Here is a 13,764-nt window from a genome sequence, read left to right on the forward strand (position 1 = left end):
TCTGCTGGCACCAAGGGAAACTGGGGAGCAGAAGAAGCAGGCCTGGGAGCCAGGCTGGCCACACCACCCAGCTCTCCACAGCCCTGCCTGGCCTGGAGGCCCCAAGGTCTTGGGGGCTGAGGCTCCTGGCTGGGCCAGGATGAGTTATGTGGGGCTCATAGGCCCTGCTCTGGCAGCAGGAATGGGGTTGGGGAAGAGCGTGGCATGGGGTTGGCTCCCAAAATCCCAGGTCCTACCTCAGCAGGCTCCCTGAAGCAACCCTCAGGGAGGGGCCCATGAGCCTCATGTTTCAGGGACATGAAGACAGGCACAGACAGGCATGCGCCCCTCCCTCCACTGTCCACCACCTGGGTCCACCTCCCCACAGACCTCCCCTGCTGCCATTCAAGGGCCACCTTGGTGAGATGCCCCGGCCCCCACCAGCCATCCCAGACTCTGGGATCTCTCTGTCCCCCTCGCCCCTCCCCCACTCTCAACAGGGGTTGTGAGACAGGTGGGGTTGGGCCCAGGGGTGACTGACACACAAGACCTGCAGGACAGCCTGAAGAGGGTGGCATGCCCTGCACCCCGGCAGAGGGGCAGCGGTGGTTGTCAGGGGTGCCCTGAGGAGTTTCACAGACTTGTTTGTCCTGGGCTCATGGTTTAGCCACAGCCCAGCATGGCACCGTCCAGAGAGGCCATGGCCCTGTCATACCTCCCATGTTCCAAGAAGCATCTGGCTCCTGGAGGGCTGCTCCTTCCTTTCCCCCAACCCCTCACCCTCCTGTCTCCAGGGCACCCTCTCTCCCCGATGCGACCATGCCCTGGACGGAAGCCCTGCTGGGATCCCAGTGACCCTTGACTTAGAAGATGTAGACGGTGTCAAACTCTGCTTTATTGGAATAGAGAATACAGGCAGCAGGAATCACGCTTGGTGCTGGCAGCCCCAGGTCCCCTGCCCCCACGGGCTCTCCCACTTGTCTGGATCAGGGGAGACCTCCACTTTGAAGAACAGTATGGGGTGGGAGCTTCCAATGTGCATTCTGCTACCAGCCTCAGGATTAGCAGCAAGATGCCCACAACAACAGCAACAGCAACAGCAACAAAGGACTGGACTCGACACTTCAGGAAAGGACGCGTAGAAGAGAAAGTCAGACCCACAGTGTCACGTGTTAACAACGGTCCCACAACAGCAGACACAACACTGGTGTGCACGGCTGTACCACCTGCAGGAGGCTGACGGCACACCGTCAGCCCTGGAGGGGCCCGGCATTCTCACTCCCAACGTGAGAAAGAATTAACACAACACACACACATGTTCACAATCTCTGCGAGGACAGTCAAATTAAGGTACCAAAGGGAGGAGAAAACACTTTAAGAGAACACAAAAGCCTGCTGCCCTGCCCCAGTAGGCGTCAGGCCGGACACGGCAAGCTGGCTGTGGCCTGGGCTAGCCGGTGAGCTCGACAGGCAGCTCACGGCCACACAGGGCCTCCCACTGGCGAGCCAACAGCGAGATGAGCTTCTCTCTGCTCTCGGCACTGGGGACGAACACCTGCCACTGGACTTCACGGCCCTGGCCGGCTCTAGCCAGGCCACCTGGCACCTCCCCAAAGTGGTCCAGGGTGACACTGCCCATGAGGTCATGACCCTGCACGTCATCGAAGACGAGGGTGAGGGCCTGTGGGTAGGTCTGGTAGCCCATGAGCACTCGGTCCAGGTCCCGGACGCGGCGGCCATCGTCCAGCCGGTACCTGTCTCTCTGCGGCGGCTCTTTGGCAAACTCGGGCAGCGGGTAGTGGACACAGTCCTCATCCAGGAGGAAGATCTCGGAGCTGGTGAGCAGGAGTGTCTTGGGGCGCAGGGGGCCCCTGCAGCACCCAGGGGGTGGCATGCCCACCTGGAAGGCCTGCACGTACAGCAGGATGCTGAGGGCTGGGGCCTTCTCTGGCTCAGCCATCTTTTGGGCCACAATGAACGTCAGGTCCCCAATCTCCTCCTCACTGGGGTAGGTGAACTTCACGCGACTAGAGTGGATCAGCTCATAGTTCTCCATCTTCCCTGCAGAGAGATGCCACCTGGGCTGTAGCCTGGAACTGGCCCCTGGTGGGGCTGGGAGCACCAAGGGCCCCAAGCCAACTGAGAGACCCCGGCATGAGAGAGGCAGGAGAGGATGCTCCAACTGTGGGGCCCACAGGCCAGGAGCCCAAAGCAGGCACCGGAGATGTGTCTGCCAGATGGTTGAGGGACTGCTGGGGTGGAGACTCTGCCATCGAAAAGCCCCACTTTTATAAAACCCTGGCCAGCTAAGTGAGAAAAGAGAGACATAGAGGCAGAGAGGGTTCTGGGGCACAGAGAGCCACCCTAGGGCCCGTGACGTCTGTCTAGGCAGCCTGTCTGCAGCCTGAGGTAGACAGGGGTACCTGTGGTCTTGTTCCCAAACTCGGAGTAGAAGTCCTTGTCAACAGGCTCCGGCGAGGGCGTGCGTTCCAGAGAGGACAGCACGACCATGAGGTGCTGGAGGAAGCAGTGCGTCAGGTAGCTGTCCCGCGTCAAGCACGTGACCACCTGCATCGGGGTGGAACCTGAACGAGACGGGGCTGGTCAGGGCCACGGGCCACCGCTCCCCAGCCCTATCCCTGCCCCTTAGAGCCACCCCGAGTCCCTAGCAAGCCTCAGCCCAGAGGCCAGGGCCAGGAGGGCCCACATAGGAAAGCATCATGGGGCCCGGGAGGAGGCCCTTCCTTCGGGCCGGAAGAGCTGAGGCATTTTTCTGGAAGGGGAGACAGAGGCATTAGGCAAAGAGCTTAGCTTTCTCTCCTCAGGAAGTGTGAGTCAGAAACATCCTGCCCGAGACCAGGGCCCACTCTGCTTCTGTCCGGGCCAGCGCTTGCCGCACACCCTGCCTCCTGCTCCGAGCCCTGGAGCGTGAGTTCTGCTCTCTCAGCAGTTCCTGAAGCTGCTTCCTCCCGCCCCGGTAAGAAGTGGCTCTTGAGCACAGAGATAACTGTCTATGACAACCCACCCACGTACGGAAGGTGGAAGCCCACTGGTGATGCTGGCCTTCACCCGAAATAGGACAAAGCACAGAGGGTCACCCACCCGTCAGCCGGAAATGCTGGTCGAAAAGCCCCACGTTGACTGACTGCAAGTCACTAAGCTTTAGCACAAAGCACTGGGAGATGTGGAAAGGGCTGTTGTTGTAGTCGGTGTTTTTCTGATGCCAGAAATCTGTGTGATGGAGAAAGGGACAGAGGGAGGCGGTGGCAGGCAAGCACAAGGTTCCTAGGCGTGCAGCACGTCCAGCAGGAACAGGTCCTCTTGGCTGGCCTGGCTTCCACCCATGCAAAGCCTCATAGGCAATGCCCTCTGGAGTCTGAGCCTCTTCCAGCTCAGGGGAGTCACCAGGTCACTAGCTAAGGCTTCCTGTGCAGCCCCAGGGGCAGAGGCTGCCTAACCCCTTCTCATCACAGGCTGTTCCCAAGCAGTCACCGGGCCCTGGCTCAGTGCATTCTGCGTTCACAACCAGCCATGGACCCCTCCCTCATGACAGCTCCCCTTCCTCAGACAAGGAACTCTCAGCCCACTGCAGCCAAGTCGCTGACTGCTGCCTGAAGCCACACAGCTGGCTCCAGAGAATGACCCCCCAGCCTGCCCCAACCACACACTCCAAGCTCCTGAGCCCCAGCAGGCCCTGTGCCTACCCTGCAGTGGCTCTGAGAAGTAGCGGCGGAGGCCGTCGTGGAGCACAAAGTACACAGCCTTGGTGGAGAGCAGCACACAGGCGGTCACCTCCAGCCCTGGGGTCTGGTAGAACACCACCGAGGACCACATGAGGTGCCTCAACTCCTCGTTTTCAACCTGGAGACGGGGGGCCTCCTGTCAGCTCCACCACCCTAGCAACCTGCACATACCAGGGACATGCCCACAGCTCCCACAAGGAGACATGGGAAGCCCCTCTTGGCTCACCAATGAATCCGTATGCTTCAAGGCAGTGAGGAAGAGAGGGGTGGGAGATGGCTGGGGGGGGTCTACCTGGGGCTGGAAGTGGCACAGGAGGTGGTGACACAGCACAAATGGCCAGGGGAGGGCAACTCAGGACCTCACTGCCCAGGTCCTCAAAGCTGTGAGCAGCTCAGCTGAGGACTCCGACATCAGGGAAGTCCAGGGACCTGAGGCTGACCTGAAGCCAAGCTTGGTCTCACCCTCAAGACTGGCCATGCCATAGCCGGCACCCACACCCGGGCCGCTACCTCAGCAATGCTGCTGTGGAAGAGCTCGATGATGGCGCTGCCCCGCAGGCTGGCGACGTGCCGGAGTGACGGGCAGGCAGGCAAGTGCGAGGGGATCTGATTCTCCTCCGAGGTGGCCTGGATGAGGTGCTCACTCGGGTACTGGGCAGGGGCCTCGGCTGGGGGTGGGGCTGGAGCCTCCACTGGGGTGTCCTCTGGGACCAAAGCTGAAGTTGAGGCCTCTGCAGGGGCTGGAGCTGGGACTTCCGCTGGGGCTGGGGCCAGAGCCTCTGCTGGGACCTCCTGGGGACGCTGGTCATTGCTGCATCCCCCAAAAAACACCATATTAACAGCGGACCCCAAAGAAGATTCACATTGCATGTGCAGCTTCAGAGTGAGGAGACTGTGTGCATCACACATCACCTATGGGTTACTGGGGACTTCCACCAGCTTCTCTACTGGAGAACAGAACAGCACGGCCGGGCACGGTGGCTCACGTCTGTAATCCCAGCACTTTGGGAGGCTGAGGCGGAGGATTGTTTGAGCCCAAAATTTGAGACCAGCCTGAACAACACAGCAAGATGTTGAGGTGGGTGAAGCCTAAGGCAGATCCTGGCCCACAGAGCCATCCATGGGACTGTGACCCTGGCAGGGGTGGTGCCCAGAGGCCATGCTTGGGCCCAGTGGAGCACAGCAGCCAGGGCGACAGCTCTTCTGGCCTCGGTGTGCTGCAGCCTGTTGCTCTCCCACTGGGCAGGCAAAGTTGGGGTAGCCCCCTTGGCCTGCCCTTCATGGGTGGCAAGAGGCTGGGCCAACCCATTTTGTGAGAAGACAGCTTTACTGGGCTTCTTCTACAGCACTGAGATAAGGAGAAGCCTGGCACCAAACCTGGGGTGGTGATGTAGAGGGAGGCCGGGGGGCAAGGGGCGGGGGGGGGGGGGGGCCCAGCTCTCGCAGCAACCCCCGGCCCACACATGAGCCGCAGATGCTGAGATCACACACATGCCAGACCCATGCCCCCGGGCCCGAGAGCTGTGCTTGATCTCACCTGGCCCTGTGCTCGGCAGGCTGGCCATCCGCAAAGGGGCCCTGGGGGCTGCCTCCCGTCCCAGGGGTCTTGGCGATGACCACAGTCTTCAGGTCCTGCAGAGAGGCCCGCAGCTGGTTGTAGATGCGCAGGAAGTGGAACTTCTCGTGGGGCAGCACGAAGATGGCAGTGACAAAGCGGTACCCCACGAGCAGCTCTAGCACGTGGCCATCAGCAAAGGCGCCCCGAGGCTGGGTGCAGCTGCGTGTGGGGTCCAGCAGCACGGTGGAGAGCGGCACGCGGCTGAGCTTGAAGCTGTTGCGGTTGCGACAGTTGTGGGTGCCACGGTTGGGCATGGGGTTGAAGTCAGCCTTGATGACATTGAGGTGCTGGGGTGTGAGCAACAGCCAGTAGGGGATGGCGGCGGACTTGACGGCCTCAGAGGGCGCGCAGCAGGAACGCCGCACGGCTGAACAGAGCGTGCAGCTGGCCCACTCGATGTTGCCTGAGTAGTCCCCGGCGGCGGTCTGCACCATGCGCTTGTCACTGTAGACCAGGTAGACGGGGAAGCAGCCCTGGCTGCGCTCCTGGCAGCCGCCAGCCACCTTGTAGAAAGTGAGCAGCTGGCGCAGGAACTCCTGCAGGCTGGTGTGGCTGCCGTAGAGGATGGGACTACACAGCATGGCCATGTGCTGGGGTGCAAAGCATGAGCGCAGGTCCGCGTGGAACTCGTGCAGGTTGGCGGCGTCCGAGATGATGAAGAGCGTGTTCTCACTGTGCCGTACCTTGAGCACCAGACACAGCTCCGGCATGAGGAAGCCAAACTCGGTGAGGTCACCATGCGGGAAGCAGAAGACAAAGCGCAGGGAGGAGAGGATGTGCTGGCTGCTGCCCCGAGACTCCTGGTGCGGGATCTCGAAGACTGCGATGCCGAAGTCGGTGAGCACAAGGCAGGCGGCGAACTGGCGGATACTGCCCTGCACATGGATCAGGAAGCACCACAGCACCTTGAGGATGCGGATGTGCTCCAGCAGGAAGTCCTCGTCCGCGCCCAGGGCCCATTCCAGAGCCAGGCGCTCCTCCTCGGCCTCTTCATCCTCCTCTTCCTCCTCCTCCTCTTCCTCCCCCTGGCCTCCTTCCTCCTCCTCCTCCACGTCTGGGGGCCCCATTTCAAAGTAGCGGTTCTCAGCAACGTCCTCCTCTTCCTCCTCCTCCTCATCCTCCTCCTCGCCCTGTTCACCCTGGCCCTCCTCCCGCTGGTTGGCAGCCTCGATCCAGGCAGGCAGCTGCCGCTCGATGGCCTGCCGGATCAGCGTGCTTAGGCGCTGGATGAAGTCCTGATTGGTGGCCGTGTAGCCAATGCAGGTGAAAGGCAGGAAGATGATCTGGCCAGACCCGGGCACCACCTGGACCTCCGGCTCGGCATGTTCTGGGCTGTGCAAGGAGAGGCCAGGTCAGTGGCATGCGGGGAGGGGCTCCTCCCACCTCCCACATCTGGAGCCCGCTGCTACACCCTGACCCTGAGGAACCAACCCATGGGTCTCCCAAGCCTCCCACACAGCCAAGTCAGTTCCCAGGATGAGGGCCCTGGTGGGAGCCAGTGCTGCCTGCTGGAAGGCTGGGTCGCCAGTGTGGTCAGAGTCTATGCTTTTAGGTGCTTGGACCACAGGTGCCTGGCACAGCTATGCCCAGACCACACGAGTTCCCACAACAGAAGCACTCCCATGGACTTCTAAATCATTCAGTTGCTGCCATAAGACCTGGAGAGAATGAACACTCCAGGGCATGTCACCCCTGGTGGCCTCCAGGGCAGGGAAATGGGCTGGGGCAGGTCTTAGGACCTTCACACTTAAATTCCAGCTCTTCTTGGCCACAGCAGCCCTCGCATGTAGAGTGGGAGTTGGTAAACTTCTGTAAAGGGTCAGAGTACACATTTTGGGATTTATGGGCTACCCTGTCCATATGATCTTTAGCAGCCCTTTAAGAATGTAACTGTCCAACAATGGCGAAACCCTGTCTCTACTAAAAATAGAAAAATTAGCCAGGTGTGGTGACGGGCATCTTGGGTGGCTGAGGCAGGAGAATCGCTTGACCCTGGGAGGTGGAGGTTGCAGCGAGCTGAGATTGTGCCACTGCACTCCAGCCTGGGTGACAGAGCAAGACTCCGTCTCAAAGAAAAAAAAAGTAACTGTTATTCTGGCCTGGCGCGGTGGCTCATGCCTGTAATTCCAGTACTTTAGGAGGCCGAGGTGGATGGATCACTGGAGTTCAGGAGTTCGAGACCAGCCTAGGCAACATGGTGAATCTCTGCCTCTACTAAAAATATAAAAAATTAGTTGGGCGTGGTGGCGTGCACCTGTGGTCCGGGCTACTCAGGAGGCTGAGGCTGAGACAGGAAAATTGCATTAATCTGGGAGGCAGGGGTTGCAGTGAGCCGAGAACACACCACTGCACTCCAGCCTGGGCGACAGAGCAAGACTCCGTCTCAAAAAAAGAAAAAAGAATGTAACTGTCATTCTTAGCTCCCAGGCTGTGGGCCACACACAGGCCTTGATTTGCCAACCCCTGGTATAGGGCAACATGTGCTGAGCAGAGTTTAGGTATTAGAATTGGGAAACAGATTGAAAAGTCCATCTCATCTGTGTCTCTTTAGAGGAAGAAATAGTTCTGTTGGACTTCTGTGAACAGATTTTTAAAAAAACCTGACTGGCCACCCCTGGCCCACAGCAGAGTGTCTGCAGAAGGCTGTGCGGCCAGGCCCAGGTCCCTTTCCAACCTCTTCCTTACCTTGCACCACCAACAGCTCCCGGCACGTCCCTTAAATCATCAGAAGCTGCCTGATGGAGAAAGAAACAGTCAGTCCCCACATGTTGCAGCCAGCCCCAGCCATTTACTGGGTGCCAGACCCTGAGCTGGGCATTCTGCCCTCCATCACCGCCCTGAGGAAGCTCCCCATCCCCACGCTCTCCCCTGGGGCCTACTCTGGGACCCAAGGGCAGAGACCCACTTGGTTATCCCACCAGCACACAACAGGGCTGGGATTCCCACTCCCGACCTAGGGCCAGAGCCTCTCGCCACTCTCCAGGGATCCAGCATCTGACTGCTCCCTGTGCCACACAGGGGTCCAGGTAGACAGTCTACAAATTTGGTCCGACCCTAATTGGCCGGCAGTGGACACAGCCCTGGCAAGTCCCTCCCAATGGTCTCTGTGCACTGGGGAAGACCTAGGGCTTGGGAACCTCTTGCTGTGTGACCCTGGGAAGGGTGATGGGAGAGTGCTGTGGAGTACTGAGGACAGACAAGGACTCCGCCAACTGTCCCAGTGTCACAGGCCATAACCTTGTGCTGCTGCAGAGATGGGGCTGGAGGGAGGCCCAGGCACCAAGCACATTTGCCAAGCACACAGCAAGCACCCTTGCTTTCCTCCTCTCTTTTCTCAGGACACAGGAAGGGGCCCCGCAACTCTCAGTAACAACCACAGAGGAGGCGCCGGAGTGAGACTGTTTCCCAGACCACCAGGGTGACATACGGAAAGGGGCCGAGTGGCTCCAGGGGTGCCAGGAAACAGAAGAAACCCAAACAAGCCCCCGCACAAGGGCCTTTTGAAATGCCTTCCCCAGGGAAGCCTGCTCACAGGGTCAAGGGCCACCCTCTCCACCTGCCCCCATCACGCCCTGGGCCCAGTGACAGAGAACTGCCTGTTCTCATCAACCAAGGGGGGTGGGGAGGGGAAGGAGGGAGGCTGAAAATAAACCCTTAACCACTGGGTTTGTCAGGAAGACACTCAACTAGAGACAGGTCCAAGAGAAAGACCGTGGCGCAAAGCAGAGGACGCCAAACCCTGGAAGCATCTGCCTCAGATCCAGCTAGGCCACTTCCTACTGCACACAACCCCGAGCAGAAGGGTCCCCAGAAGCGGGAAGAGGGCATTACCTGTCCCGCAGGGATGGACTCCAAGGAATCAGAACATCCCTGGGCAATGGGCTGGTCCTCGGGAGTCAGACTGCCGGTGGATGAGAGGCTGCTGGCCAGGGCCTCCTCCTGAACGAACATGATTCCTGGAAAGACCAGGGCGGGCAGGCGGGCGGGCGGGCGGGCAGGGTGGGTGGGGCGGGGAGAGCGGCTGTTCAACAAGTGGGGCTGGGCACCTCAGGCTACTGGCATGGCCGGGGGTTAGCCAGACCCCAAAACCCAGCCACACGGATTATAGAAGAAAATGTTAAAACTGAAATCTCAAAATAACTCAAGAAAGAACAAATGACTGCTTATCTAATCTTGGAGCAGGGAGAAGCATTCTGAGAATAAATGCAATGGGAAAAAAAACTGATAGATGTGACTACATAAAAATTAAACTTCCACAGACACATTTTTTAAAACCAGGATAAATTAAAACCAGATGAAATGAGAAAAGTGTTTGCAATATTTGACAAGGATTTATATTGCTGGTCTGTAAAAAGTTCTTACAGATTACAAAAATGGGGGAAGGTTGGAAACCCCATTAACAGACTGCAAAGGACATGAACAGACATTCCGCAGAAGAATGGCCAGCGGATAGAACATGAAAAGAATGCTCACTCTCAGAAGTACACAAAGAAAGGCAAGCTGAAATAAGAGACAAGTTTTGCCTCTCAACTTTTGCCAAAGTCAGACTGACTGTGTGGCCTGGCCCTGACCTCACTGGGCAGAGGCCGGCACAGGCATGCGAGCTGGCCCACCCATCCAGAGAAGAGTTTGGAGGTACATCCATCAAGAGCCTGAAATGTGTTCACTCCTGGAGCATTTTCCCAGATGGTGACTAGACATGACCCTGTCCCCTGATTTGTCATCTCTGCAGGACTCAGAGATACACAGGGCACGGGACAATTCACCAGGGGGCCAGCCCTTGCAGGCCTTGGTATCCAGCAGGGCTGCTGAGTCCAGCCTGAGCCCACATCCACAGTCCCACTTACCACAGGACGTGCCCACTGACCTGCCCTGGGGCCACTTCCCACGGACAGCAGCACTCTGACCTGCTGCGTCCTATAAATGCATAGCGTTCCTAAACCCTGCTGAAGCTGTATTATGAACATAGCCTATCTGGACCTGTTACTCCACTTCAGATCACCTCTAGATCGCTTGAAGGTAAAGCCTTTGTGAACATGTTCCTGACTGCCGCCAGCAGGGTGAACACTGGGCATTGGCCGCCAGTCTCACTGAGGCCTACAGGAGCCCTAGGCCTGCCTCCACAACCCAACATCGCCACAGCCCAGTGAAATGACCCCGAGCCCTCTGAGCCCCACAGGTCAAGACCCCCGACCAGCTCAGCTGCTCCCCGGGACAGGACAACTCACACAGCCTGGGTCCTCTCTGCCCACAAGCGAGGCAGGCAGGTGGGCCCAAGTTCAGACGCCCCCACAAAGCGAAGCAGCAGGGGGTAGGCAGCCAGGAAGGATGGCAAGCACACAGCCATGCATGAAGCGCCCTGATGGGCCACGCTGGGCACCTGCCCAGGCCACTGCTCTCCTGTAATCCACCCTCTGCCTGCTAACGTTCAACTCCTATCCATCCTTCGAGATTCACCTCAGACACCACCTCCACTGCAGAACTTTTCTGCTCTAGACAGTCTACAAAAGCCCCACACCATCCTACCCTGTTCTCCTCCAGCACAGGGCGCATCCTCCCGCATGGCTCCAAGCTCCCCAGGGGCACTGTCTGGGTCGTCTTGAACCCCCCACTAAGGATGTGGGAAAGAGCAGCCCTCATCGACCACCTCTGTGGAGCTCTGAGTAGTGCCAAGCGCCTCCCCAGCATTCGCTCATGCATGCCTCTCGTTATTTACCACATTTCATCAAATCTAAGATGCGGCAGGTGGCGCCATCTTGGTCCTAGCGGAAGGTGTCCACGGGTTTTCCACGACTCCATCTCGAATACCAGCTGGCTGACAGCGACTATGAGACGCCACTGACTGAAAGACGCACCTCAATTTCAGAGAAGTCACAAGGTGGAAATGCGTGCCTCTTAGAATCAATGAAGTAGGGTGCGTCCACTTCACAGTTGAGAAAACAGCTTCAGAGAGGCTACAAGTTGCTTGAGGTCCCACAGCTAGGAAGCTGGGATGCGAACTCAGCTGACCGAGCCCTGGCTCCTAACCACCTCTCCACACAGCCTCCTCTCAGCCCCTGGGCCTGGCTGGACAATCAACTCTGGCGACCACCCCTATTGGTCACAATCATCCATGGCTCCGACAGCGCCTGCCACAACAGGAGGCTGGGTGTTGTCTGGACAGCGGCCCCTTCAGACAGGCCTGAGTGCCAGTTCCTTCGCAAGCAGGCTCCCTTCTTGGGAACCAGGCTGGAAGCAACAGGCATGGGTCAGCAAAGCTGCTCCCACGTGCTCAAAAACCCTGTCCATCCAGGCAAGACCCAGGAATACGCGGCTGAACAAACACACGGGGAGGCCTCCGAATCAGTGAGAAAAAGACCAACACCTTTTGCCACTACCCCCCACAAGCCCTGTTTGGACCAAGGAAACGTGAACAGGGACAGGGACAGTCTGTCTGCTCCCGTCCTGGACTGTGGCCTGTACAAACAAGTGGTCGGAAAGGGCACTCAGCGAATAGAGCGGAGACATCAGGAGAGTCCTTAGGGGTCCGACCTTTGCTGTTTCTCACCAAAAGGAAAGAGAGGTGCACACAAAGACATCCACTGCAGTTTTATTTAAGAGGTGCAAATCTGGAGGCAATGTCCAGAAGTCCAGCGATGGCGGGGACAGACTGCAGAGTGCCCCTCTGCAGAGTGTCCCCAGGGCACAAGGGGAGTGAGGAGGGGGCTGAGCTGGTGCAGAGGCTTCTCCGACAACGTGGGGGGCTGCCTGCAGCTGCAGCCTGGGGGCATGGTACATCCCCACCCATCCAGGGCCTGCTCTTCACCGGCTCCTGCTCTACCTGCCCACTCACTCACTCACTGATCAACAGATGCTGGCAGAAATGGCTGTGTCCCTGGCCTTGAGAAGCAGATGCAGCTCCCTGTCCCCAGAGGCCTACAGTCATATGGTACCTCCACAGGCTCGCTTGGCCGCGCTGCAGGAGGCGGCTTCCTCACCGTGATATAACCTCCCTGGCTTTTATGTAATAAAATGCAACCAGAAATCCTTAGTCAAGAGTCTGACAGAAGAAAAATGGGCAATCATCCTGGCACCTAACCCCATCGCTCCACGCTCAGGAATTCTCTTCCACATCTCACAGGTGTGACCTCAATGTGCTGCTCTGCGTCGGGCCTTCTGCCTTAACTTGAATGCTTCTCCCCTCTTCCTGCCCAGTCTTCCTGTCCCTGCTGGGAGGGCTGCCGAGCATTCTGCGCCACAGCCGACTCTCCCTCTCATCCTTCGATGTTGCAGTTGCAGCCCGTGTTTTGGCAGTGGTGAGCATTTCACCTCCCCTTCCCGGTATCTTATCCCTCTAAGAGAAAATCCCCACCAGTGGGGTTACCAGGTCAAGGGGTGGGAATGTTTTTCTGGCTCTTAAAACATCGGGTTGAACTGTTTTCCCAAGACCTCACACCAAGTTCTGCGTCTCCAGGAACCCGGGCAGGCGGCGTCCTTTCCTGCGTGTCCCGAGCCTCTGCTCCACTCGGGACGGCACACCCTCCCCTCTTCCGTGGGGGCCGGGCCAGCAGACACGCTCATGGGACCTGCTTCACTCACTCATCTCCGAGGATGCCTGGGTTCAGAGGTGAAAGCCCTTTGAAAACGCTAAGACAGTGGGCAGACGAATGGGCCTGGTCTTCCATGGGTCCACAGGGACACAGATGGCCCATCTTGGCCCCACAAACATGGTGTTCTGGGGCTGGGCCACACCACAGAGATGAGGCAGTGATAAAAGCAAGCTTTTCCCTGCACGGGGATTTGGGCTCTAGACAGTAAAGTCACAAGCCCGTAACCAGGAGCCAACCTGCGTGTGCTGCCGGTGAGGGAATGGGTCCCATGAGCCAACAGCCCTGAGCCTGTTCAGAGGGCAGCCTCAGGGCCTATCAGACACCCTGTGGTCTCCTAGAGGAGCTGAATGTGGGCAACAGAGCAATTGGGAGTCCTCACCAAGCAAGCAACAGCTGGCATCAGGCCGGGCACCCCTGCCATGTGTCCCCCCGCAAGGACCAGCCTGCAGAAGGCACTGCCCTCCCTGTGTCTGACCCTGTCAGAAGCAGGTGCTGGCACCTCTCCCCCAACCCCAGCCCAGCCAGGGGGCCCAGGCAGGCCTGTGTGGCTCGACTGGAAGCAAGATACATACACGATTACCTTGGTTGGAGAGGATGGGCTGGGGCAGGGAGGCAGATGCGGGAGCCACAGTGGGAGGGGAGCTGCTGGGTCTGATGCCGGGGGCAGCTGAGAGCCGGGAGTCTTCACCACCCTGAGGACGAGTGTTTGAGTCAACCCCGGGAGAGAACAGGAAGCACAGAGCTCCCCAAGGCCAGGGGTGTGAGGAGGGAGTGCAACAGTTCCCACCAACTGGGTGGTAAAGATGGTCTCATCACATCCTTAGAGCAGGAACTA

The 13,764-nt window shown here is 58.6% G+C and overlaps 1 protein-coding gene across 2 annotated transcripts in view; it reads right to left on the bottom strand.

Annotated features, from left to right (window-relative positions):
- Positions 1 to 852: 852 nt before the first annotated feature.
- The window catches only part of NISCH (nischarin), a 36,959-nt gene continuing 24,047 nt past the window's right edge, over positions 853 to 13,764 (bottom strand). The window contains exons 13-21 of one of the 2 annotated variants that reach the window (XM_003257166.4): positions 13,510 to 13,621; positions 9,172 to 9,296; positions 8,026 to 8,075; positions 5,260 to 6,672; positions 4,233 to 4,533; positions 3,684 to 3,840; positions 3,082 to 3,210; positions 2,403 to 2,564; positions 853 to 2,040 (exon numbers count right to left, since the gene is read on the bottom strand). In XM_003257166.4, the coding sequence (XP_003257214.1) occupies positions 1,430 to 2,040; positions 2,403 to 2,564; positions 3,082 to 3,210; positions 3,684 to 3,840; positions 4,233 to 4,533; positions 5,260 to 6,672; positions 8,026 to 8,075; positions 9,172 to 9,296; positions 13,510 to 13,621 (3,060 nt within the window). In that variant the 3' untranslated portion in view covers positions 853 to 1,429. Of the gene's footprint in view, positions 2,041 to 2,402; positions 2,565 to 3,081; positions 3,211 to 3,683; positions 3,841 to 4,232; positions 4,534 to 5,259; positions 6,673 to 8,025; positions 8,076 to 9,171; positions 9,297 to 11,913; positions 12,935 to 13,509; positions 13,622 to 13,764 lie in introns of those variants that run through there. The other variant, XM_012496547.2, reaches the window with a different exon arrangement.

This window comes from Nomascus leucogenys, chromosome 4, assembly GCF_006542625.1.
Source record: "Nomascus leucogenys isolate Asia chromosome 4, Asia_NLE_v1, whole genome shotgun sequence".
In the NCBI taxonomy this organism is placed as follows: Eukaryota; Metazoa; Chordata; class Mammalia; order Primates; family Hylobatidae; genus Nomascus; species Nomascus leucogenys.